The 25,244-nt window shown below is 46.9% G+C and overlaps 1 protein-coding gene across 1 annotated transcript in view; it reads left to right on the forward strand.

The window, feature by feature from the left end:
- The window catches only part of znf451 (zinc finger protein 451), a 49,505-nt gene extending 25,518 nt beyond the window's left edge, over positions 1–23,987 (forward strand). Inside the window, exons 10-23 of the mRNA XM_033021857.1 lie at positions 1,087–1,916; positions 1,957–2,742; positions 3,641–3,811; positions 7,801–7,931; positions 9,136–9,322; positions 10,497–10,583; positions 12,189–12,272; positions 13,777–13,860; positions 14,934–15,017; positions 17,528–17,611; positions 18,463–18,546; positions 19,969–20,052; positions 21,880–21,963; positions 23,267–23,987. Coding sequence (XP_032877748.1) covers positions 1,087–1,916; positions 1,957–2,742; positions 3,641–3,811; positions 7,801–7,931; positions 9,136–9,322; positions 10,497–10,583; positions 12,189–12,272; positions 13,777–13,860; positions 14,934–15,017; positions 17,528–17,611; positions 18,463–18,546; positions 19,969–20,052; positions 21,880–21,963; positions 23,267–23,313 — 2,827 coding nt within the window. The 3' untranslated portion in view covers positions 23,314–23,987. The remainder of the gene's footprint in view (positions 1–1,086; positions 1,917–1,956; positions 2,743–3,640; positions 3,812–7,800; positions 7,932–9,135; positions 9,323–10,496; positions 10,584–12,188; positions 12,273–13,776; positions 13,861–14,933; positions 15,018–17,527; positions 17,612–18,462; positions 18,547–19,968; positions 20,053–21,879; positions 21,964–23,266) is intronic.
- The last annotated feature ends 1,257 nt before the right edge of the window (positions 23,988–25,244 follow it).

The following is a 25,244-nucleotide window of genomic DNA, read 5'->3' on the forward strand; positions in this document are numbered from 1 at the left end:
ACTGAAAAAAACCCAGTTTATATCACTGAGATAATATCTTTCACATTATTTGATTAAGAAACCAGCTTTAATCGGGTAAACAAAGTACTAAAGATGGTGGGAAACTAAATTAAGACCAAAACGAAAAAGTTAGGAATGGTTCCTATTTCTACTTAAAATCTGTAACATCTCTGACTACAAAAGGTTGTTGACTTGAACTAAAACTGACATTGAGTTTTTTTCAATGCACTACTGTACCTTTTGAAAAGGAGGATAAGGGAGTATTTGGTTTCAGCTAAGGACACGGCATCTTTAACATTTTGATTTGAAAGCTGTGATTATCATTGAACGTTCTAACTTTATTGAAAGCATGGCAATGTATGAGACACATGGTTTCATATTCCTATCCCCTACACATTTTATGTGGTACATAGGAGCCATACCATTGTTCTCGACCCTCGACCCATTTCCTTGTTTGATACAGTTAATAGGCAACTGGGACTAAAGGCCCTGTCCCACTTGGGTGTCATTTGCGTGTCATGCAGATGGCGCGCAAAGATTTTGTGCATCCCAAACTCCTGGAGCGCCGTGCACGACTCTCGTCACTGCCTACGTCACCACGTACCATGCGTGCGTAATGCGTACCATGCGCGCATCACGTGACGCGTAAATGATGTGTAAATTACGCGCAAATGATGCCCAAGTGAGACAGGCCCTTTAGACTGCAGTTGTGCACGTGGTTTTGCACTGATCAAGGCTGGTCCATTGAGAGCTGTTGCTATTTGGTGCACACAGGGGCAGTGGGCAGAGTGAATGAGAGGTTGCACATGGATAATTGATGTTATGATGAAGTATAAGCGTACAAGTGGTTTGAATTGTTTCTGGCTGGTTGAGAGTTTGGGCAGCTGATGGGCGATGGTTAGAGCGAGTTTAGCTGTTGTTATGACGTGTGCTTGGTGTTGGAGTGGGTTTGTTGTGAGGAAGCCGGTTTTGGGGGTGGACTGTGACCCGCAGGTTGCTACATCCTCTGATACTAACGTTGCTGCGTTTGTGATGAGATGGTCACCTCCACCTACAACCTATTGATGGGATTTGTTTTGTTTACAGGACGCGGTGCAGAAGGGCTGGCCCCGTTGCTGTGTCTGCGAAAGATATCGGCCAGGTTGCCGGCATATTCCGTGTGAGGGGGCGCTGCCTGGAATGCAACCGGCTGTTTGTGGATGACGGTCAGATCAGCCGGCACACCCAGCAGGACGGGCACAGCGTCTACTGCATCGACACCATGGACAAGGCCATCGTGGAGTTCTGCCGCTTCAACGAGAAGAGCAAGATCCCCTCCGACCTCCGCATGACCCTGGAGAAGTCCAAAGGGAGGAAGAAATCTCCTTTCAAAAGAGCCTTGGATGATTCGGGCCCTGGCACCGGGGAGCTCTCTGCTCCCAGCCCCTCCAAGAGGAGCCGGCGAGACTGCAACCGAGTGCGTGTGAAGGAGGAGAACGCGGAGGGCGGTGGTGGCGGCGGCGGCGGCGGCGGCAATGACAGCCTGTGGTTTTGCGAGTGCCGTCAATGGTTCGACAGCGAGCAAGCGGTGGAGAAGCACATCATGTCGGCCAACGGGATCCGCCACAAGTGCCTGGTGTGCGGCAAGCTGGTCTTGGACGCCGGCATCATCGGCCTGCACATGAGCCGCAGCCACGGCGGCGCTCACCTCACCCACTACGTCTTCTGGTGTGAGCTGTGCCGGGCAGAGTTGCTGCAGAGGGACGACCTGATGGCCCACATCACCGAGCTCCACGACGGACACACCTACTACTATGAGGAGGAGGTGGAGGCGGCCCAGCTGCCCGCACCCCACCAGCCCTCCACGTCCACCAAGTCGGACTGGAGCCCGGCTGGCGAGAACGACACGGGCGGCGAGGTGGCGGAACCGGATCCGGGCCCCGATGCCCCGCAGCCGGAGGATTCCGGGGCCGGCAGGTGGCGGCTCCTGGCAGTGCAGGCTGTGTGAGGAGATGTTCGAGTCGGAGGAGAGCGTGGCGCAGCACTGCGGCTGCCTAGCCAGCCACCAGTTCCACAAGTACAGCTGCGGCCTCTGCAAGAAGCGCTTCCACCGGGTGGAGACGTTGTACCGACACAGCCGCGACCAGCACGACTGCCAGATCAGCGTCAAGTACTTCTGCGGAATCTGCGACGACATGGACTTCACCTCCGAAGGAGAGTTTCTGGACCACTACAAAGACTTCCACAGCACGGATTACGTTTTTGTGGAGCACGGGGACGACGCTGCGACCGACAAGGTGGCAGAGATGGAGGCAGCGGAGGGGCTCTCCCGCTACTCCTGCGGGTGTCGGCTGCACTTCAGCTCCAGGGGCCAGAGGGTGGAGGATCAACGCAGGTGCAGGGGAAACCTGCTGAGCCAGGGGAAGCTGTGGTTCCGCTGCCCGTCCTGTCAGGTGACGTCCCAGGTGCAGGAGGACATCCGGGCGCACCTGATAGAGGTCCACGGGGGCACAGGGGCCGGGGCGGTCGTCAGATGCATCTGCGGCAAGTCCTTTAACCACAGTGAATCTGCCCAGATGCACTACCACAGCAAGCACAGCACCTTGCAGCAGCAGCAGCAGCAGCCGCCGGCTAGCTCCTCCTTGGCCAGTGACGAGGCCGGCATCCCCCCAGCAGGAGCCGAGTGTCACGATGGCAAGCAGACACCGCAAGACGATGACGCCGTGGCCTCGACCAGTCAAAGCACGTCCACAGCGAGCAAAGGTAGCCTTCGTATTACACTCGTCCAGCCCTTGCCAGCAACTCTTCCTCAGAAACGCAGGGCAGTCAGCTATTGCGCGGGCAGACGGTTCAGAAAAGGTAGCGAGCCAAGGGCTTGAACTAGGAGAGGTCGCTCATGTTGATAAGTACCGATATTGTAACCTGTTCTACAACCTCTACAGACAAGAATAGTTATAATGTGCCCTCGTCTTTTATCTTCCTCCTCATCTCTCCTTCCTCCCCCCCCCCCACATCCATCTCCATATTTCCATGTTCAGTCAGATATATTAATATTCCTTTGGGTACATGCATCAATTAGCCTTTTCATTTTGCTCCATTGAATATATGACCACCCTCGGGTTCATTTGTGTAGCATCTGTGGGTGCTGACTTAATGCGAACACGGACACAAAATGCTGGTAAAATTAAGTGGGTCATGAGCATCTCTGGAGAAAAAGAAATGGGTGATGTTTCGGATCGGAACCCTTCTGGCAACACGAACATGAAAGAAGGGTCTCGGCCCAGAAACATTGCCTGTTCTTTTTCTGCCTGGCCCGCTGAGTTTCTCCAGAGATACTGCTTGGCCCGCTGAGTGGCTCCAGCACTTTGTGTCTATTTTGGGGTTAATTAGTCTTGTCCTTGTTCCTCCTGAGTTAGGGGAGCTCGCTTGTCTCTGCTCCAGTATCTTTAGGCCACAACTTGCTGGAGGTGGGAGCTGTGGGCAGTGTTACAAGAGCAGTGGGAGTACATGGGATCTATCTGAATGGTGGGGCCAGCAGTTTTCCTAAATTAACAAATGGGCTGCTCTACCTTTGTCGATTGAAAGTAGCTTTGTGAAGTTGTCACTGCACAAGTACCAACATTATATTTATTTTTTCCTCTTCCCATTGACATTTGAACAGCTGAAGTTGAGAAGGAAGACACAATCCAGGAAGAAGATATTGACTTGCCTGACTTGGACCTGCTTCGCACAATGACACACCTTGTCTTCATTGATTTGGATAATTGGGCAGGCTTCTTCAACCATTTACCTGGACAGCTTAACCAGGGCACATTTTTCTGGGGCTTTCAAGGTCAGTTTTGCAGTGGAGATCGAAAAATACATTACAAGTGATTAACTGCGTCCAGCCTATGCTGGCATTGACTCTTTGTGTGCCCTTGGGTATCTCTTCACACCTACTGATTTCTCTCTTCTATCCAATGTAATCATGAACAATTTTCTCCAAGTACTAACCCAGCAGATGGATTCCATAGCCACAACTCTTTGAACATGTTTCTCCTGTTCCCTGTTCAATGTCTGCTGGGTTTAATTTTGTGCTATAAACCAACTGTTGTATGAACTCAGCAGGCCAGGCAGCATCTGTGGAGGGAAAAGAACTGATGACGTTTTGGGTCAGGATCCTCTTTCAGTCTGTTGGTTCATTTTCCCTCCACCCGAAATGTTGTCTGTCTATTTATGACTTCACTTGCTGACTCGGTGCCTGCTAGCCAGCTGTGTTCCTGCAGTAGCCTAGCACAGCATTTTCAGTCTCCTGTGTCTGGTTTCTGAGCTGTTTCTGAATGCACATTCAAACCTCTCGCCTACTGTACTTCCACCTACCCTCTTCTATCCCTGCATTATTTTAACCATTCAGAATCATGGCATCGTGTGGCATAAGTCAAAAGACAGTGCTGGAGTAACTCAACGCGTCAGAAGTATGACACAAAATGCTGGAGTAACTCAGCTGGACCAGCAGCTTCGCTGGAGAGAAGGAATGGGTGACGTTTCGGGTCGAGACCCTTCTTCAGACTGATGTCAGGGAAGAGGAAGATACATAGATAAGTGTAAGGTGTGAAAATAGAACAAGGGGAATGGAGATCAAGGAAAATGTAGAATAGATCATTGTTAGCTGGGAGAAGATAACGAAGCAAACAGAGATAAAATGTAGCCGGAGACAGTAAGACTGGGAAGGGGGAGGGATGGAGAGAGAGGGAAAGCAAGGGTTGCTTGAAATTAGAGAAGTCAAGGTTCATGCCGCTGGGGTGTCAGCTGCCCAAGTGAAATATGAGGTGCTGTTCCTTCAATTTGCGCTGGGCCTCACTCCGACAAAGGAGGAGGCCCAGGACAGAAAGGGCAGTGTGGAAATGGGAGAGGGAGTTAAAATTTTTAACAACCGAGAGATCAGGTGGGTTAAGGCGGACTGAGCGGAGGTGTTCAGCGAAATGATTGGTCTCGCCGAAGTATGGATAGATGACGTTTTGGGTTGGGACCCTTCTGCAGTCTGATTGTTGGGGAGGGAGGGTGGAGATAAAGCAAGGAAAGAGGAGGGCCAGGACATAGTTCAGCAGGTTATAGGTGAACACAAGTGGGGGGGGGGGAGAGGCACTTGATAGACAGATGGTTCGACTAAGGCCAGAGAGGAAAAATAACAGGTGTGGGACAAAAGGATCAAAGAGTTGTGAATTGTGAGGCCAGAGGAAGGCATGGAGAGGGTGGCGAGAAATAGAAACATATACAATAGGTGCAGGAGTAGGCCATTCGGCCCTTCGAGCCTGCACTGCCATTCAATATGATCATGGTTGATCATCCAACTCAGTATCCTGTACCTGCCTTCTCTCCATACCCCCTGATCCCTTTAGGCACAAGGGCCACATCTAACTCCCTCTTAAATATAGCCAATGAACTGGCCTCAACTACCTTCTGTGGCAGAGAATTCCAGAGAGTCACCAAATAGATGGATATAAACGCTCTTTTGGCCTGTTGTGCCTGTATCAGTCTTGACTGCTGTCCCACATTACCTCCACACTCCAGCCTTTCATCTCAGAATATTACAATATATTCTTTTCGAATACAAATCCAAAAAATATGCACTTGATGCCAAGGAAGGACACCTATTGTCATCAAAAATGTATAGTATAGCATCTAACTGAGAAGGCCTGTTTCATGGCCTAAAGATAGCATGTACAACTTAGATTATCTGAACTCTGGTCATCTATTTACTACAAGTCTAACCCTGGATACTGAGATTATGACCTCTTGTCCCCCTTCAACCCCAGAGTCTGGTTCAAACAGATGTCGCTAAGCTCCTTTCTCGTTCTTAACTCCAATGAATACAAACCTAATCTTTCCTCATTGCACACCTGCACATCCCGGTGCATCACAATGGTGCACAATGGAAGTATCACCACTTGCATTTTAAAACTCCATTTAGCACAGCCAATGTACTTGGTAGCTTTATCAAACAACTCGATGAAGGTGACCTCAACCTCCAACCACCCTGTCGGCTCTGTTTATTGCTTCCAAACAATTTTAATCGTGTTTGTCATTGGTCAAATATCACACCGAAACAGTCCGAAGAAGGGTCTCGACCCGAAATGTCACCCATTCCTTCTCTGCAGAGATGCTCCCTGGCCCGCTGAGTTACTCCAGCATTTTGTGTCTATCTTCGATTTAAACCAGCATCTGCAGGTCTTTCCTACACCTAAACCGGCTCTATGGCCTTTGCAGGTACTATCTCAACGTACACAGGTAAGACAGGTTTATAGGGAATTGCCAAACGCAGGCAGGTAAGACTATTGTAGATGGGACATGTTGGTCGGTGTGGGCAAGATGGGCCAAATAACCTGTTTCCACGCTGTATGACTCCATGTCCCACTAAGTCCATGCTGACAATCACACATCCATTTACATGAACCCCATGTTCACCTGACAGCCCCGTCAACTTCTTCCATATTGCCCCACTCACTGCCACAAGAGTAGTCTTCACTTACTGAGTCCTCGTGTCTTTGCATGTTGAGAGGAAGCCAGAGCACCTGGTGGTCATCGGGAGGACATGCAGACTCCAGGCAGACTACACCCGAGGTCAGGATTGAACTTGGATCGCTGGAACTATGATGCAGCAACTCTACTAGAAACATAGAAACAGAAAATAGGTGCAGGAGTAGGCCATTCAGCCCTTCGAGCCTGCACCGCCATTCAATATGATCATGGCTGATCGTCCAACTCAGTATCCTGTACCTGCCTTCTCTCCATACCTCCTGATCCCTTTAGCCACAAGGGCCACATCTAACTCCCTCTTAAATATAGCCAATGAACTGGCCTCAACTACCTTCTGTTTCAGAGAGTTCCAGAGATTCACCACTCTCTGTGTGAAAAATGTTTTTCTCATCTCGGTCCTAAAGGATTTCCCCATTATCCTTAAACTGTGACCCCTTGTCCTGGACTTCCCCGACATCGGGAACAATCTTCCTGCATCTAGCCTGTCCAACCCCTTAAGAATTTTGTAAGTTTCTATAAGATCCCCCCTCAATCTTCTAAATTCTAGCGAGTACAAGCCGAGTCTATCCAGTCTTTCTTCATATGAAAGTCCTGACATCCCAGGGATCAGTCTGGTGAACCTTCTCTGTACTTCTTCTATGGCAAGAATGTCTTTCCTCAGATTTGGAGACCAAAACTGTATGCAATACTCCAGGTGTGGTCTCACCAATACTGATGACGCCATTGTCCTGCCACCAGTAAACTACCATCCAGCACATCTTTGGGTTGTGGGAGGAAATTGGAACACCCAGGAGAAAACAAAATACAATGTCCTAATGCTTACAGTAAACTGGTGGGGATGCGAGAGTGAAATTTTAATTAAATCAATAATTTTACAATGTGACACGAGTAATGGGAATCTGAGGAGTAGCTTTTTCACTCGGAGGGTGGTGGGTGCATGGAACAAGCTGCCAGAGGAGATAGTTGAGGCGGGGACTATCCCAATATTTAAGAAGCAGTTAGACAGGTACATGTCAGCTGTTCATTGCTTCCGACCAATTTGGGACAGGTATGGAGGGATATGGGCCAAATGCTGGCAGGTGGGACGAGTGTAGCTGGGACATGTTGGCTGGTTGGGCCGAAGGGCCTGTTTCCACACTATCACTCCATGACTCTAAGTGTGAAGTAGTTGTAATGTTTATGTAACGGAGAATGAGTATCTGAGATGTGTTCTCTGGGAGTATTGGATTGAGGGGCTGAATCTCTGAGCAAAAACTATGCTTATCCTTGTATTCTTCTTTCTATCTCAATTTGTTTTGCACTCAGGTGGAAAGACAAACTGGAAAGCACCGGAAAACTGTCCCGTCTACAACTATCTTGTCAATACCGGATGCTTTTTCCTTCATCCACGATGTAGTGCGAGGAAGGATGCTGCTGATTTTGCCATCTGCATGCATGTTAGTGTTTTAAACATTCTTCCTTTAATGTGTATCAATGCTGATAAAAAAAAACGTTGTCGGAGTTAAGAGAAAAAACTGACAATTCAAGGGACTTCAGCATTTTCCCAATTTGCATTGATAACGGATTGAAATGCAGGAAGCAATTTAGAAGCTGTGTGTGTATGTATGTAAATATATGGCAGAACTGTGGAAAGTGAAAGGAATTTGATACATGGCACCCCTGGTAACAGTGAGCCGTTACGGGCTCCACCCTGGTCATCTGTCGCAGACATGTTTTGTTTTGGCCTTTTCCTACCTCCAGTTCCCTCCCCTCTACTATCGGTCTGAAGAAAAGGGTCCTGACCCGAAATGTCAACCATCCTTTTTCTCCAGAGATGCTGCCTGAACCGCTGAGTTACTCCAGCACTTTGTACCTGTCTTTGGTGCATGACACCGTTCATTAATTCTAGTTGCCAATGATAACCCTGACTGCAGTGAAACATTGCAACCAGTTTTGTCCGCACCAAGCTTCCATGTGCAGCAGTGATAATGAGTAAGCTTAAAGGAAGATTTAGATGTTGGGAACCCCACTCTTCTTTGATTAGCACAGTGGGACTTTTCTGCCCTTCTGAGGACTATACCCAGATGTTGCTGGAGCACAGGCAAGGGAAGTTAAACTTTTCCGGAAGTCACAACATTTCCCGTGCTCTCATAAGCATTTGTAACTTTGAATCTGTCTGTTAAATGTTCCAACTTGCTCTATTCCAAGCAAACCAGCATCTCCAATGGTTCCATCGAGCTGAAGTCCCACATCATGGGTCATATGCCAGGAAGTCCATTTTGCTACCCTTGAAGTATCATAGAGTCATACAGCTGGGACATAAACCCTGTGGCCCAACTTCCCTATGTCGATCACAATGTCCCCAGTATGCTAGTTCCACCTGCCTGCATTTGGCCCATGTCCCCCTAAACGTTACCCATCCATGTACCTGTCCAAATATTTTTTAACTGTTGTGATATTACCAAAGATGTGTTGCCCATTCTAGGAATAGTTTTGTCGTTGAAGTGCCCCCTTGGAATTGTGCTATTTAAACTACTTTGCCTAAAAGTGTGATTTTCAATTGCTGGTGAACTTTTTTTACTTTATTCTCTTCTGCTTTCCAACCCTTCCTCATCTTTGCACCATGCCATCGTCCGCCTTGTTCTTGCCGTCCATCTGCAGGCCGGGCGAATGGACGAACAGTTGCCAAAGCACATCCCTTTCACCGTGCTCTCTGGAGACAAGGGCTTCGAGGAATTGAAGAACCAGTTGAAGAAGACTATGCGGCCAGGCCATGTTTTGAATCCTCACCAGATGGAAGGGGAGCTGATGTGTGCTTTATTGAATAGTATATCTGATATTGGAAAAGGTGGGGCAAAAAAGGATAGAAGAAGAATTAAAACCCGTGCCACTGCTTAACTGGAATAAATCTATGATTTTACACTGCCATTTGGATGTACTTTCTTGATTACGCCTCATGATAAGTCTGAATATATTTGAACTTTTGATTATTTGGTTTAAGTTCTGGGGCACAATGGTGCAGCTGGTAGTGCAGCTGCTTTAGCGCCAGAGGCCCGGGTTTGATTCTGACCTTGGGTACGGTTTGTGAGGAGTTTGCACGTTCTCCCCGTAATGCCCCTGTCCCACTTAGGAAACCTGAACGGAAACCTCTGGAGACTTTGTGCCCCACCCAAGGTTTTCGTGCGGTTCCCGGAGGTTTTTGTCAGTCTCCCTACCTGCGTCCACTACCTGCAACCTCCGGCAACCACATGCAACCTCCGGGAACCGCACGGAAACCTTGGGTGGAGCGCAAAGTCTCCAGAGGTTTCCGTTCAGGTTTCCTAAGTGGGACAGGGGCATAATAACTGCCTGGGTTTCCTCCAGGTGCTCTGGTTTCCACCCACATTCCAGGGCGTGCGGGTTTTGTAGATTAATTGGCTTCTGTAAATTGCCCCTAGTGTGTATGGTGTGAATGAGAAAGTGAGATAATATTGAACGGGTGAAAATGGGTGATCAATGGATGGTGTGGACCTGATGGGCCGAAGGGACTGTCGCCATGCTATGTGTCTAAATTCATCTAAACAAGATGACTATTTAAGTGCGGAATTAAGAATGGAAATCTGTACAGCCTGTAACTTGAAGTTGAAAAAATGATCAAGGTCTTTCTTCCCCCATCCCCATTTCTTTTGCCAATAAATCTGAGGAATGATGAGAACAATTTAACATCATGCTTGTTTTTGTTAAACCAATTTGTTGTGTTGGACAACCCTGTCCAGAATTCACACGATCTTAATAACCGTGAGGAAAATAGATCCAGATCTTCCCGTGTGACTGAAATTCCTAGCTTCAGATCAAGGGAGCTAGCAGATGAATTGGGCTTGAAAATGTCTTCCTCACAAGTGACAGAGGTTGTGCGAATGCAAGTGGTTATTTGCATACGGGACCAGAGATGGAAGGTTGTGGAAGGTTCTTCTGGTTACCATTGGACCAAGGCACTGTAGTAAGTTTCACTGTTGGGTTTCTTTTTTTGTTTTGGACTCCAGACAGTGATGATGAAGATGAAGATCTTCAGAAAACACTGGCACTGAGCCTGCAAGAGACCACGATGGAGCAGGATGTTATTGATGAAGGTACACACGTTTTACTTAATTTTAATATAGCCCTTTTTTGTGATTTTAAAAAAAAGGTTTGTTCTTCACAAATGAAAAGCATTGTGTCTGGTTGCATCACAACATGATTTGGGACAGCTCTGCCCAAGACTACAAGAGAGTGTAGAGAGTTGTAGACGTGGCCCATGCCAGCACAAACCAGACCTCTCACCATGGACTCTATCTACACTTCATGCTGCCTTGGAAAAGCATCCAATATGGAGTTGTCCCATTCCGGTCATTCTTATTCCCTGCTCCCATCCAGCAGAAGGTGCAGAAGCTTAAAAGCTCGTGCCACCAGACTCGAGTAGCTAATTCCCCTCTGTTGCAGGCATTCTGAATGGTCCTTCCATAAGCGAGGGTACTGTCCAATTCACCTCTACCCCATTGTGGTCATTAGACTTTGTCTATGGAACTAATATGCTACAATGCTGAGAACTATATTCTGCAATCTGTATCTTCCCCATTACCTATTGTGCTGGAGTTTGATTTGATTGTATTTTTGCGAGACCAAGCGCAGGCTGGGCAATCGGATCGCCCAACACCTCCGCACAGTTCGCACTAACCAACCTGATATCCCGGTAGCTCAGCACTTCAACTGCCCCTCCCATTCCGAATCTGACCTTTCTGTCCTGGGCCTCCTCCATCGCCAGAGTGAAGCAGCGCAAATTGGAGGAACGGCATCTCATGTTTCGCTTGGGTAGTTTAAACCCCAGCGGTATGAACATTGACTTCTCTAATTTCAGATAGTCCTTGCTTTTTCCCTCCTCCCTCTCCCCCTTCCCAGCTCTCCCACAAGCCTACGCCCCACCCCCCCGACATCAGTCTGAAGAAGGGTCTCGACCCGAAACGTCTTCTCTCCATGGATGTTGCCTCACCCGCTGAGTTCCTCCAGCATTTTTGTCTACCTTGTATTTTTGTATTGTATATCTGATCTCTTTGGATAGCATGCAAGGCAAAACTTTGGACTGTACCTTGGTACACGTGATAATAATAAACCTAAACTAAAATGGACCATCAATGTGAAGCAGCGTCCCAACCCAAATAGTCATCGTGCATTTCCCTCCGCAGCTGCTGCCTGACCTGTTGAGTTCCTTCAGCATTTTGCTTCTAGCACAACATTAACCCGAACAGGAGGCAGGAGAAGGGGTGCCTTCCGGGATTGTGGCTCCTCTTCTCAACTTCAGCTGTTCAAATGGCAATGAGAAGGAAATACAATAAAACTACCTCTTCCCCAGCCAACAATGGACCATTGTGGGCAGCAACCTTCCTTGGTCATCTGTTGCTGGTCCTGATTTGATCTGTCTGTTGCATATCTCCAGTTCTGTCCCCTCTACTTTCAGTCTGAAGACGGGTTCCAACCTGAACCCAACAGTCACCCATCCTCTTTCTCCACAGATGCTGCCTGACCCACTGAGTTACTCCAGCACTTTGTGTCCATCTTAGAAACTAGAGGGATTACAACCAGATCTTACTAAATGATGGAGCAGATGTGAGGAGCGGAGTGGCCTACTCGTGTTTATTAGTGTGTTTATTTTAAGCAAGCAGAACTTTCAAACATTTTCTCCCATTTGTTCTGGACTCTAGTCAGTGATGAAGATGAAGCTCTTCAGAAACCACTAGCACCAAGCCTGCAAGAGACCAAGATGAAGCACGATGTTACTGAAGAAGGTACACAAGCTCTACTTAATTTCAGATTATCTATACATAACTAAAACTCTGATCCCGTGGTCTTCTGGTTTGCGAGGTTTTTCTATTTGTGCAAAAACGGCACGATTTTTCGCCAGGTCACTCACCATTCTCCTGTGCTGCGATTGCAACAAGCTTTGTTCTGATCGGTGGAATATTGTAAAAGTTATCGATGTTTAAATATCTTTAAAAATGCGCGTGCGCAGATTCCTTAAGTCAGCGCCACGCAGATTGGTCTCTTCTGTCAGTCAATACCACGGCTGGGATACCATGGCAGTAGGTGGATGGGCCGAACGGTGAGCTGGAGTGGGTGGAGGGACGGAGAGTCGGGTTGCAGGGTGGCCGAGCATTTTGCGCGGAGTTTGAGTAACGCACCTACACACGTGCACATGCGCGCTCCCCCTCTCCCCCCCTCTGTCTCTCCGTCTTCTAAACCACAGCTAACAATGAATGACCTGTGGAGGAAGGAGCTGCAGATGCTGATTTTTATGGAGGGAGTGACTGAGGATAGGGGGATGGAGAAGGAGGGAGGGGAGGAGGAGAGGGGAAAGATCCTGGGGAGGGAGAGGAAGGGGATTGTGGGAGAGGAAGGGGGAGGGAGAGGGGGAAAGTGGGGGGGGGGGGGGAGAGGAGGGGGAATAGAGGGAAAGGAGTGGGGGAGGTAGGGAGTGAGGAATAGAAGGAGAGGAGGGCAGAGGGGGAGGTCAGGAGGGATAGGGGGAGGTGAGGAGTGGGGGATAGGAGGGGGGTAGGGAGAGGAGATGGAGGGAGGGAGTGACAGGATAGGGGAAAGGAGAGGTCAGGGAGAGATTGGCGAATGGGAGGAGGAGAGGAATAAGGGGGAGGGTGAATAGGAGGGGGAGTGCTGGGTGATGAGGGGGAATGACCCGTGCCTGTGCAGTTCGGGGCTATGCGTGAGTGGTTCAATATTGCGTTGGGTGGGTAGATTGCATTGGGGGTGACAGGTGAGTGGTAGAATATTGCATTGGTTAACGGGTTGCGTTGGGGGACCAGGCTTCCTGTGTGACCGGGACCCAACGGGTCCCACAGAGTCTAGTGTCTAGTAAATGTATATCTTAGTCACGCTTAGCTGGCCAATAGTGACCACAACTCAATTTGATTTAAGATAACCATAAATACTTATTCCAATGGGTGGGAGATCATTTTATTTTTTTATTTCAAAGGAGATGTATTCAATAGAGGGTTAGATTTAGTTCTTAGGGCTAATGGAGAGAAAGCCGGAACAGGGTACTGATTCTCGATGATCAGCCACGATCACATTGAATGGCTGAGTTACGAGGCTATGAAATCCATCTGCAGGGTTTGTACTTGGAGAAGTTTGTTCTAGATTACAACCAGATCTTACTAAATGATGGAGCAGATGTGAGGAGCGGAGTGGCCTACTCGTGTTTATTAGTCTGACAGAGGCACATGTATTAAGCAAGCAGAACTTTCAAACATTTTCTCCCATTTTTTTGGACTCTAGTCAGTGATGAAGATGAAGCTCTTCAGAAAACACTGGCACTGAGCCTGCAAGAGACCAAGATGAAGCAGGATGACACTGATGAAGGTACACAACGCTCTACTTAATTTATGATACATGTTTAGTAAATGTATATCTTAGTCACGATTATCTAGCCAACAGTGACCAAAACTCAATTTGATTTAAGATAACCATAAATACTTATTCCAATGGGTGGGAGATCATTTAAGTTTTTATTTCAAAGGAGATGTATTCAATAGAGAGTTAGATTTAGTTCTTAGGGCTAATGGAATCGAGGGATATGAGGAGAAAGCCGGAACAGGGTACTGATTCTCGATGATCAGCCATGATCACATTGAATGACTGAGTTATGAGGCTATGAAATCCATCTGCAGGGTTTGTACTTGGAGAAGTTTGTTCAATATTACATTGTACAGGTGAGAGAAGGTAATAGATGTGAAGGGAAGCCAGGAGGGTTGGTCTACCTTCATGAAGAGCCAACATCAGCACCTGGGCTGGATAAATATAAGTATTTTCAGTGTCCTGGGACGTTCAAGGTCAGTTTCTCAAATGCAAAACTAACCTTGAAAGCTCCAGAAAAACGTGCCTTGGTTGTCTGGGTAAATGGTTGAAGTAGCCTCGCCCTGTTATCCAAATCAATGAAGACAAGGTGTGTCATTGTGCGAAGCAGGTCCAAGTCAGGCAACTCAATATCTTCTTCCGGGATTGTGGCTCCTCTTCTCAACCTCAGCTGTTCAAATGTCAATGGGAAGGAAATAAAATAAAACTACCACTTCCCCAGGCAACAATGGGCCATTGTGGGCTCCAACCTTCCTTGGTCATCTGTTGCCGGTCCTGATTTGATCTGTCTGTTGCATATCTCCAGTTCTGTCCCCTCTACTTTCAGTCTGAAGACGGGTTCCAACCTGAACCCAACGGTCACCCATCCTCTTTCTCCACAGATGCTGCCTGACCCACTGAGTTACTCCAGCACTTTGTGTCCATCTTAGGAAAAAGAGGCGATTACAACCAGATCTTACTAAATGATGGAGCAGATGTGAGGAGCGGAGTGGCCTACTCGTGTTTATTAGTGTGACAGAGGCACATGTTTTAAGCAAGCAGAACTTTCAAACATTTTCTCCCATTTTTTTGGACTCTAGTCAGTGATGAAGATGAAGCTCTTCAGGAACCACTAGCACTGAGTCTACAAGAGACCAAGATGGAGCAGGATGTTACTGAAGAAGGTACACAAGCTCTACTTAATTTCGGATACATCCATACATAACTAAAACTCTGATCCCGTGCTCTTCTGGTTTGCGGGGTTTTTCTATTTGCGCAATAACGGTAGGGTTTTTCGCCAGGTTTCTCACCATTCTCCTGTGCTGCGATTGCAACAAGCTTTGTTCTGATCGGTGGAATATTGTAAAAGTGTTCGAGGTTTAAAAATCTTTTAAAACTCGCGTGCTCAGATCGCTTCAGTCAGCGCCACGCAGATTGGTCTCTTCTGTCAGTCAATACCACGGCTGGGATGGCGACGCCCCTTCCTGCCCCACCGGCAGCGGCCTGTCCCGCCTCATTCACAAACTCCTCTCTCCCCATCTCACTGTAACTTGTCTATCGTCTCCCCCACCACCGGCGGCAGCTGCGGAGGGGGGGGGTGGGGGGGTTCTGCGGGGGGCGGGGGTGGGGGGGTTCTGCGGATGGGGGGGGGGGGGGGGTGTTCAGTGGAGGCCCTAGTCCTGTCTCTCCCTCATCACTCGCCCCTCGCCCCTCTCCCCTACCCTTCTCTGCGGCAATGGCGGTCCCGTCTACCCGTGCCCCCCGAGTCTGTCTCCTCTGCTGCTGCCGTTGCGGTACCTCACCCTCACGGCTGTCACACTACTCAACAATGTACCTCGGCGACTGCCAATCACCCCCCCCGACACTCCTCCCACAGGAACAACACTATCTGTATGCATGTAAATAGTTTATTTATTGGAATCATATTCTATGTCGCTCTTCCAGGGAGATGCTAACTGCATTTCGTTGTCTCTGTACTGTACACTGACAATGACAATTAAAGTTGAATCTGAATCTGAATCTCAGAGGAGATCTTCTCCACCAGCTCATCGTCTCACCTGCCCACTGGCCCGGCGGTGGCAGCAGGCGGGTGGGCCGAGCGGTAAGCTGGAGTGGGCGGAGGGACGGAGAGTCGGGTTTCTCTCTCTCTCTCTCTCTCTCTCTCTCTCTCTCTCTCCCCCCCTCGCTGATTTTTATGGAGGGAGTGATTGAGGAAGGGGAAGGGAGGGAGGAGGGGGAAAGTGGGGGTGGGGAGGAGGGGGAATAGAGGGAAAGGAGTGGGGGAGGTAGGGAGTGAGGAATAGAGAGGAGGGCAGAGGGGGAGGTGAGGGATAGTGCGGGGGATAGGGGGAGGTGAGGAGTGAGGGGTAGGAGGGAGGGAGTGCTAGAGGGGAAAGGAGAGGGGTGGAGAGGTCAGGGAGAGATTGGGGGAGGGGAGGAGGAGAGGGGAAGAAGGGGGAGGCTGAAGAGGAAAGGGGAGTGCTGGGGGATGAGGAGGAATGAGCCGTGCCTGTGCAGTTCTGGGCTATGAGTGGTGAAATATTGTGTTGGGGGGACGGGTTGTATTGGGTAACGGGTGAGTGGTGGAATATTGCGTTGGGGGACAGGTTGCGTTGGGGGACCAGGCTTCCCGTGTGACATGGACCCAACGGGTCCCACTTAGTCTAGTGTCTAGTAAATGTATATCTTAGTCAAGCTTAGCTGGCCAACAGTGACCGCAACTCAATTTGATTTAAGATAACCATAAACACTTATTCCAATGGGTGGAAGATCATTTTATTTTTTATTTCAAATGAGATGTATTCAATAGAGAGTTAGATTTAGTTCTTAGGGCTAACGGAATCAAGGGATATGAAGAGAAAGCCGGAACAGGGTACTGATTCTCGATGATCAGCCATGATCACATTGAGTGACTGAGTTATGAGGCTATGAAATCCATCTGCAGGGTTTGTACTTGGAGAAGTTTGTTCAATATTACATTGTACAGGTGAGAGAAGGTAATAGATGTGAAGGGAAGCCAGGAGGGTTGGTCTGCCTTCATGAAGAGCCAACATCAGCACCTGGGCTGGATAAACCTAAGTATTTTCAGTGCACTGGGACGTTCAAGGTCAGTTTCTCAAATGCAAAACCGACCTTGAAAGCTCCAGAAAAACGTGCCTTGGTTGTCTGGGTAAATGGTTGAAGAAGCCTCGCCCTGTTATCCAAATCAATGAAGACAAGGTGTGTCATTGTGCGAAGCAGGTCCAAGTCAGGCAACTCAATATCTTCTTCCGGGATTGTGGCTCCTCTTCTCAACCTCAGCTGTTCAAATGTCAATGGGAAGGAAATAAAATAAAACTACCTCTTCCCCAACCAACAATGGACCATTGTGGGCACCAACCTTCCTTGGTCATCTGTTGCTGACCTTGATTCGATCTGGCTGTTTCAAACCTCCAGTTCTGTCCCCCCTATTTTCAGTCTGAAACTGAACCCAACGGTCACCCATCCTCTTTCTCCACAGATGCTGCCTGACCCACTAAGTTACTCCAGCACTTTGTGTCCATCTTAGAAAAAAGAAAGATTACAACCAGATCTTACTAAATGATGGAGCAGATGTGAGGAGCGGAGTGGCCTACTCGTGTTTATTAGTCTGACAGGCACATGTTTTAAGCAAACAGAACTTTCAAACATTTTCTCCCATTTTTTTGGACTCTAGTCAGTGATGAAGATGAAGCTCTTCAGAAAACACTGGCACTGAGCCTGCAAGAGACCAAGATGAAGCAGGATGACACTGATGAAGGTACACAACGCTCTACTTAATTTCTGATACATGTTTAGTAAATGTATATCTTAGTCACGATTATCTAGCCAACAGTGACAAAAACTCAATTTGATTTAAGATAACCATAAATACTTATTCCAATGGGTGAGAGATCATTTTATCTTTTATTTCAAAGGCGATGTATTAATAGAGAGTTAGATTTAGTTCTTAGGGCTAATGGAATCAAGGGATATGAGGAGAAAGCCGGAACAGGGTACTGATTCTCGATGATCGGCCACGATCACATTGAATGACTGAGTTACGAGGCTATGAAATCCATCTGCAGGGTTTGTACTTGGAGAAATTTGTTCAAGATTACATTGTACAGGTGAGAGAAGGTAATATATGTGAAGGGATGCCAGGAGGGTTGGTCTACCTTCATGAAGAGCCTACATCAGCACCTGGGCTGGATAAACCTATGCATTTTCAGTGTCCTGTGACTTTCAAGGTCAGTTTCTCAAATGCAAAACTGACCTTTTCCCCAGCCAACAATGGGCCATTGTGGGCTCCAACCTTCCTTGGTCATCTGTTGCTGGTCCTGATTTGATCTGGCTGTTTCATGGCTCCAGTTCTGTCCCCTCTACTTTCAGTCTGAACCTGAACCCAACGGTCACCCATCCTCTTTCTCCACAGATGCTGCCTGACCCACTGAGTTACTCCAGCACTTTGTGTCCACCTTAGAAAAAAGAGAGATTACAACCAGATCTTACTAAATGATGGAGCAGATGTGAGGAGCGGAGTGGCCTACTCGTGTTTATTAGTCTGACAGAGGCACATGTTTTAAGCAAACAGAACTTTCAAACATTTTCTCCCATTTTTTTGGACTCTAGTCAGTGATGAAGATGAAGATCTTCAGAAAACACTAGCACTGAGCCTGCAAGAGACCAAGATGAAGCAGGATGTTATTGATGAAGGTACACACGCTCTACTTAATTTTTAATTTTAATACAGCCTTTTTTTGTGATTTAAAAAAAAGTATTTTCTTCACGAATGAAAAGCATTGTGTCTGGTTGCATCACAACATGATTTGGGACAGCTCTGCCCAAGACTACAAGAGAGTGTAGAGAGTTGTAGGCGTAACCCATGCCAGCACAAACCAGACCTCTCACCATGGACTCTATCTACACTTCATGCTGCCTTGGAAAAGCATCCAATATGGAGTTGTCCCATTCCGGTCATTCTTACTCCCTGCTCCCATCCAGCAGAAGGTGCAGAAGCTTAAAAGCTCGTGCCACCAGACTCGAGTAGCCAATTCCCCTCTGTTGCAGGCATTCTGAATGGTCCTTCCATAAGCGAGGGTACTGTCCAATTCACCTCTACCCCATTGTGGTCATTAGACTTTGTCTATGGAACTGATATGCTACAATGCTGAGAACTATATTCTGCAATCTGTATCCTCCCCATTACCTATTGTGCTGGAGTTTGATTTGATTGTATTTTTGTATTGTATATCTGATCTCTTTGGATAGCATGCAAGGCAACACTTTAAACTGTACCTAGGTACACGTGATAATAATAAGCCTAAGCTGAAATGGACCATCAATCTGAAGCAGCGTCCCGACCCAAATCGTCATGGTGCATTTCCCTCCGCAGCTGCTGCCTGACCTGTTGAGTTCCTTCAGCATTTTGCTTTTAGTACAACATTAACCCAAACAGGAGGCAGGAGAATGGGAAGCCAGGAGGGTTCATGAAGAGCCAACATCACATCCAGGCTGGATAAACCTAAGTATTTTCAGTGCACTGGGACTTTCAAGGTCAGTTTCTCAAATGCAAAACTGACCTTGAAAGCCCCAGAAAAATGTGCCTTGGTTGTCTGGGTAAATACTCTGTTATCCAAATCAATGAAGACAAGGTGTGTCATTGTGCGAAGCAGGTCCAAGTCAGGCAACTCAATATCTTCTTCCGGGATTGTGGCTCCTCTTCTCAACTTCAGCTGTTCAAATGTTAATGGGAAGGAAATATAATAAAACTACCTCTTCCCCAACCAACAATGGACCATTGTGGGCTCCAGCCTTCCTTGGTCATCTGTTGCTGGTCCTGATTTGATCTGTCTGTTGCATATCTCCCGTTCTGCCCCCTCTACTTTGTCTGAATACGGGTTCCAACCTGAACCCAACGGTCACCCATCCTCTTTCTCCACAGATGCTGCCTGACCCACTGAGTTGCTCCAGCTCTAACCTCTATTAGAAAATAGAGGGATTACAACCAGATTTTACTAAATGATGGAGCAGATGTGAGGAGCGGAGTGGCCTACTCGTGTTTATTAGTGTGACAGATGCACGTGTTTTAAGCAAGCAGAACTTTCAAACATTTTCTCCCATTTTTTTGGACTCTAGTCAGTGATGAAGATGAAGCTCTTCAGAGAACACTGGCACTGAGCCTGCAAGAGACCAAGATGAAGCAGAATGTTACTGAAGAAGGTATACGCGTACTTAATTTTTAATTTTAATACAGCCTTTTTTTGTGATTTAAAAAAAAGTATGTTCTTCACGAATGAAAACATAGAAACATAGAAAATAGGTGCAGGAGTAGGCCATTCGGCCCTTCGAGCCTGCACCGCCATTCAATATGATCATGGCTGATCATCCAACTCAGTATCCCGTACCTGCCTTCTCTCCATACCCCCTGATCCCTTTAGCCACAAGGGCCACATCTAACTCCCTCTTAAATATAGCCAAAGAACTGGCCTCAACTACCTTCTGTGGCAGAGAGTTCCAGAGATTCACCACTCTCTGTGTGAAAAAAGTTTTTCTCATCTCGGTCCTAAAGGATTTCCCCTCTATCCTTAAGCTGTGACCCCTTGTCCTGGACTTCCCCAACATCGGGAACAATCTTCCTGGACTTCCCCAACATCGGGAACAATCTTCCTGCATCTAGCCTGTCCAACCCCTTAAGAATTTTGTACGTTTCTATAAGATCCCCCCTCAATCTCCTATATTCTAGCGAGTACAAGCCGAGTCTATCCAGTCTTTCTTCATATGAAAGTCCTGACATCCCAGGAATCAGTCTGGTGAACCTTCTCTGTACTCCCTCTATGGCAAAAATGTCCTTCCTCAGATTTGGAGACCAAAACTGTACGCAATACTCCAGGTGTGGTCTCACCAAGACCCTGTACAACTGCAGTAGAACCTCCCTGCTCCTATACACAAAAGCATTGTGTCTGGTTGCATCATAGCATGATTTTGGACAGCTCTGCCCAAGACTACTAGAGAGTGTAGAGTTGTAGACGTAGCCCAGTCCAGCACAAACCAGACCTCGCACCATGGTCTCTATCTACACTTCATGCTGCCTTGGAAAAGCATCCAATATGGAGTTGTCCCATTCCGGTCATTCTTCCTCCCTGCTCCCATCCAGCAGAAGGTGCTGAAGCTTAAAAGCTCGTGCCACCAGACTCGAGTAGCTTCTTCCTCTCTGTTGTCAGGCATTCTGACTGGTCCTTCCATAAGCGATGGTACTGTCCAATTCACCTCTACCCCATTGTGGTCATTAGACTTTGTCTATGGAACTGATATGCTACAATGCTGAGAACTATATTCTGTAGTCTGTCTATCCAGTCTTTCCAGTCTTCTCCCCATTACCTATTGTGATGGAGTTTGATTTGATTGTATTTTTGGATTGTATATCTGATCCCTTTGGATAGCATGCAAGGCAAAACTTTAAACTGTACACGTGATAATAATAAACCTAAGCTGAAATGGACCATCAATCTGAAGCAGCGTCCCGACCCAAATCGTCATAGTGCATTTCCCTCCGCAGCTGCTGCCTGACCTGTTGAGTTTCTTCAGCATTTTGCTTTTAGCACAACATTAACCCAAACAGGAGGCAGGAGAAACACTTTAAGGGTTACGAGGCTATGAAATCCATCTGCTGGGTTTGTACTTGGAGAAGTTTGTTCTAGATTACATTGTACAGGTGAGAGAAGGTAATAGATGTGAAGGGAAGCCAGGAGGGTTGGTCTGCCTTCATGAAGAGCCAACATCAGCACCTGGGCTGGATAAACCTAAGTATTTTCAGTGTACTGGGACTTTCAAGGTCAGTTTCTCAAATGCAAAACTGACCGTGAAAGCCCCAGAAAAACGTGCCTTGGTTGTCTGGGTAAATGGTTGAAGAAGCCTTGCCCTGTTATCCAAATCAATGAAGACAAGGTGTGTCATTGTGCAAAGCAGGTCCAAGTCAGGCAACTCAATATCTTCTTCTGGGATTGTGGCTCCCCTTCTCAACTCTCAACTCTTTTTTTTGGACTCTAGGCAGTGATGAAGATGAAGCTCTTCAGAAAACACTGGTACTGAGCCTGCAAGAGACCAAGATGAAGCAGGATGATACTGATGAAGGTACACACGCTCTACTTATACATGTTTAGTAAATATATCTTAGTCACGATTATCTAACCAACTGTAAATACTTATTCCAATGGGTGGGAGATTATTTTATTATTTCAAAGGAGATGTATTCCAGAGATAGTTAGATTTAGCTCTCGGGGCTAAGAGAATCAAGGGATATGGGGAGAAAGCAGGAACAGGGTACTGATTCTCGATGATCAGCCATGATCATATTGAATGCAGGCTCGAAGGGCTAAACGGCCTACTCCTGCACCTATTTTCCATGTTTCTATGAAACTTTTACACAGAGTGCAGGGGAAAGTGGTAACAAAACAATACATGACATTTTAGAAAGGGCAAGATCAGCTTCATACTAGGCATACTAATGTGGAAAGAAAATGACGACGTGGAATGTTCTAGCGACTTGTCTAGAAATACAAAGAGTAAGATTTGGTCGTATCCAGCAATAACTTGGGATATGTGAGGAAATGGAAAAGATTGATTGTGGGCATTAGAAGCAGAGTAACAAGCTGCATTAGTTTGAACTTCAAATCATTTTATACATAAGTTAAAATAAGTAGTTTAGAGACTTGTTGGGCAAAAATCTATGGCTATTGAAGGAATATTTCATGTGGCTTAACGTAGCAGAATTCTAAATTACCGCAGAAAAAACGTAGTCATCTGGCATTTCCAAAATCCAGCTTTCTCTGGTAACCAGCTCTTCATAGGGAATGAGCAATTCTGACTGCCAACTTTTCAGAGGGTTATTAATTTTCAAGAAAAGTTAGGGCTGTAGAATTTACATTGGGGAAACTAAAGCCTAATGCCCCTGTCCCACTTAGGAAACCTGAATGGAAACCTCTGGAGACTTTGCGCCCCACCCAAGGTTTCCGTGCGGTTCCCGGAGGTTGCAGGTGGTTGCCGGAGGTTGCAGGTAGTGGAAGCAGGTAGGGAGACTGACAAAACCCTCCGGGAACCGCAGGGAAACTTTGGGTGGGGCGCAAAGTCTCCAGAGGTTTCCGTTCAGGTTTCCTAAGTGGGGCAGGGGCTTTACAAACTAGAAATCATTATTAGGGAAATCACGATAGGACCATGCATCAAGACGACACAGATACTCAGTGTAAACATGGAAGGACCAAACCAAGCAACTTCAATCCCATCTGTGGGAGAGTCTGCTCGTGGAATTGGGTTTAATTAGCTTGCCCTATCAAAGCTGACACAGTGGGCCATGCAGCTTCCTTCTCTAGTGTATGGTCTTTTGGATGATGTGGGGGAGCAGGTGATTATGCATAAAATTACTATCTTTTATCTCTAGATGCCAAAATGGAAGAAGCCATTTTGCAAACCATGGAAGCAAGATAATGTTGGCTTAATGGAAAGTGAAGCAAAACTCTCGGCAGATCAGATGGCCAAACGCTTGGACAAGATGGCCATCCCCGACACCAGAAGGCGTTAAAGAGTGCACCTTCCTTCCAAGTTAGATCAACTGTGCTGGAAAGAATTAAGGATCTTTTTGGCTTGTCAAGCAGAGTTTTTTGTTGCAGATTAAAGTAACAATTAAGAAAAAATAGGAAACCTAGAAAATTGTATACCATAATGTGCGTGTTAAACATGCATTAGATTAAAGTGCGTGGTTACCATGTGGTCTTGATGATGGGAAGCTGAGGAACACGGCTGGTTGGAGCAGTCCCTTATACCATTCATTTGCAGCAGGATGCCGACTCTGCAAACTCTTTGTCACAGATGAGAGATTCTTTTTCACAGTTTTGTTTTCCTCATTGACAGGAACGATCTTAAAGATATTTGAGTGATCCATTCTGTTGAAAACTGCTGTGGTAACATTTCAATTCAGCAATGTTGCCCTTTGCCAGTCTGTCTTCATTTCCAAACATACTCCCGTGAGAGTTAAGACTAGGCTTTTCTTATAAAAGTGTGTTTATATATATTTTTTTCTTATGTTGTACATAATTGAAATTCTTTAATCAGTGTGTTATCTGGTTGATAGCTTGAAAAATAAAATTTGTTTTTGTTCTCCATTTTGAGTCGGCTGGTGGTTCGTGGCCATGACATGCACGTTTGTGGTGCAAATCAAAAACCAGATCCTGTCTAATCATCCAGCCCTGGTGCACAAACTGTGCTCGTGGAACCTCTTGAACTTTGGCAGCCGATGCCCACTGACAGCGCCCATGCCACGTGAACAGTGCCAGCCAGTTGGGTAGTTAAGGCAGTAATGTTGCGTTGTAGGGAAAACCAGATAAAGCTGAAACTGTATAATGACTTGCATTGGAATAAGTATGATTGGGAAGCACAGAGCAGGTGGGAGTAGGCATCTTAAGTGTGTCCACTTAAATACCAAGGAGAATATCCCCCCCCCCCCCCCCCCCCTCCCCTCTCCTCCATTCAACATTGTCTGTTTCTGAGTGGTACGTTATTGGTAAAGATGACAGCACTGTTGGCATTTATTTCCATCAGAGCTGCCAATGGGAAGTGGACTGGGCAATGATCAGCCAATTGTATTTTCCCTGATGGGCAGTGGGTGGCACAGCGGTAGAGTTGGTGCCTTACAGCGCCAGAGACCCAGGTTCTATCCTGATTACGGGAGCTGTCTGTACAGAGTTTGCTCATTCTCCACATGACCGCGTGGGTTTCCCCCGGGCCCTCCCACACTCCAAAGACATATAGGTTTGTAGGTTAATCGGCTTCTGTAAAGATTGTAAATTTCCCCTGGTGTGTAGGATTGTGCTAGTGTACGTAGATCGCTGCTCGGCACTTATTTGGTGACCAAAGTGCCTGCTTCTGTGCTGTATCTCAAACTGATTCCTGAAAGTACGAATAAACAGATAATTCTTCACGTTATTCGGTAGATGCATAGGAGATTAGTGGGCAAAATTAGGGCACATGGTATTGGGGGTAGAGTGCTGACATGGATAGAGAAGTGGTTGGCAGACAGGAAACAAAGAGTAGGGATTAACGGATCCCTTTCAGAATGGCAGGCAGTGACTAGTGGCGTACCGTGAGGCTCGGTGCTGGGACCGCAGCTATTTACAATCTATATCAATGATTTGGATGAAGGGATTCAAAGTAACATTAGCAAATTTGCAGATGACACAAAGCTATGTGGCAGTGTGAACTGTGAGGAGGATGCTATGGGAATGCAGGGATGACTTGGACAGGTTGGGGGAGTGGGCAGATGCATGGCAGATGAAGTTTAATGTGGATAAATGTGAGGTTATCCACTTTGGTAGCAAAAACAGGAAGGCAGATTACTGTCTAAATGGCGTCAAGTTGGGAAA

The sequence above is a fragment of the Amblyraja radiata genome, chromosome 5 (genome assembly GCF_010909765.2).
Source record: "Amblyraja radiata isolate CabotCenter1 chromosome 5, sAmbRad1.1.pri, whole genome shotgun sequence".
NCBI classification, from domain to species: domain Eukaryota; kingdom Metazoa; phylum Chordata; class Chondrichthyes; order Rajiformes; family Rajidae; genus Amblyraja; species Amblyraja radiata.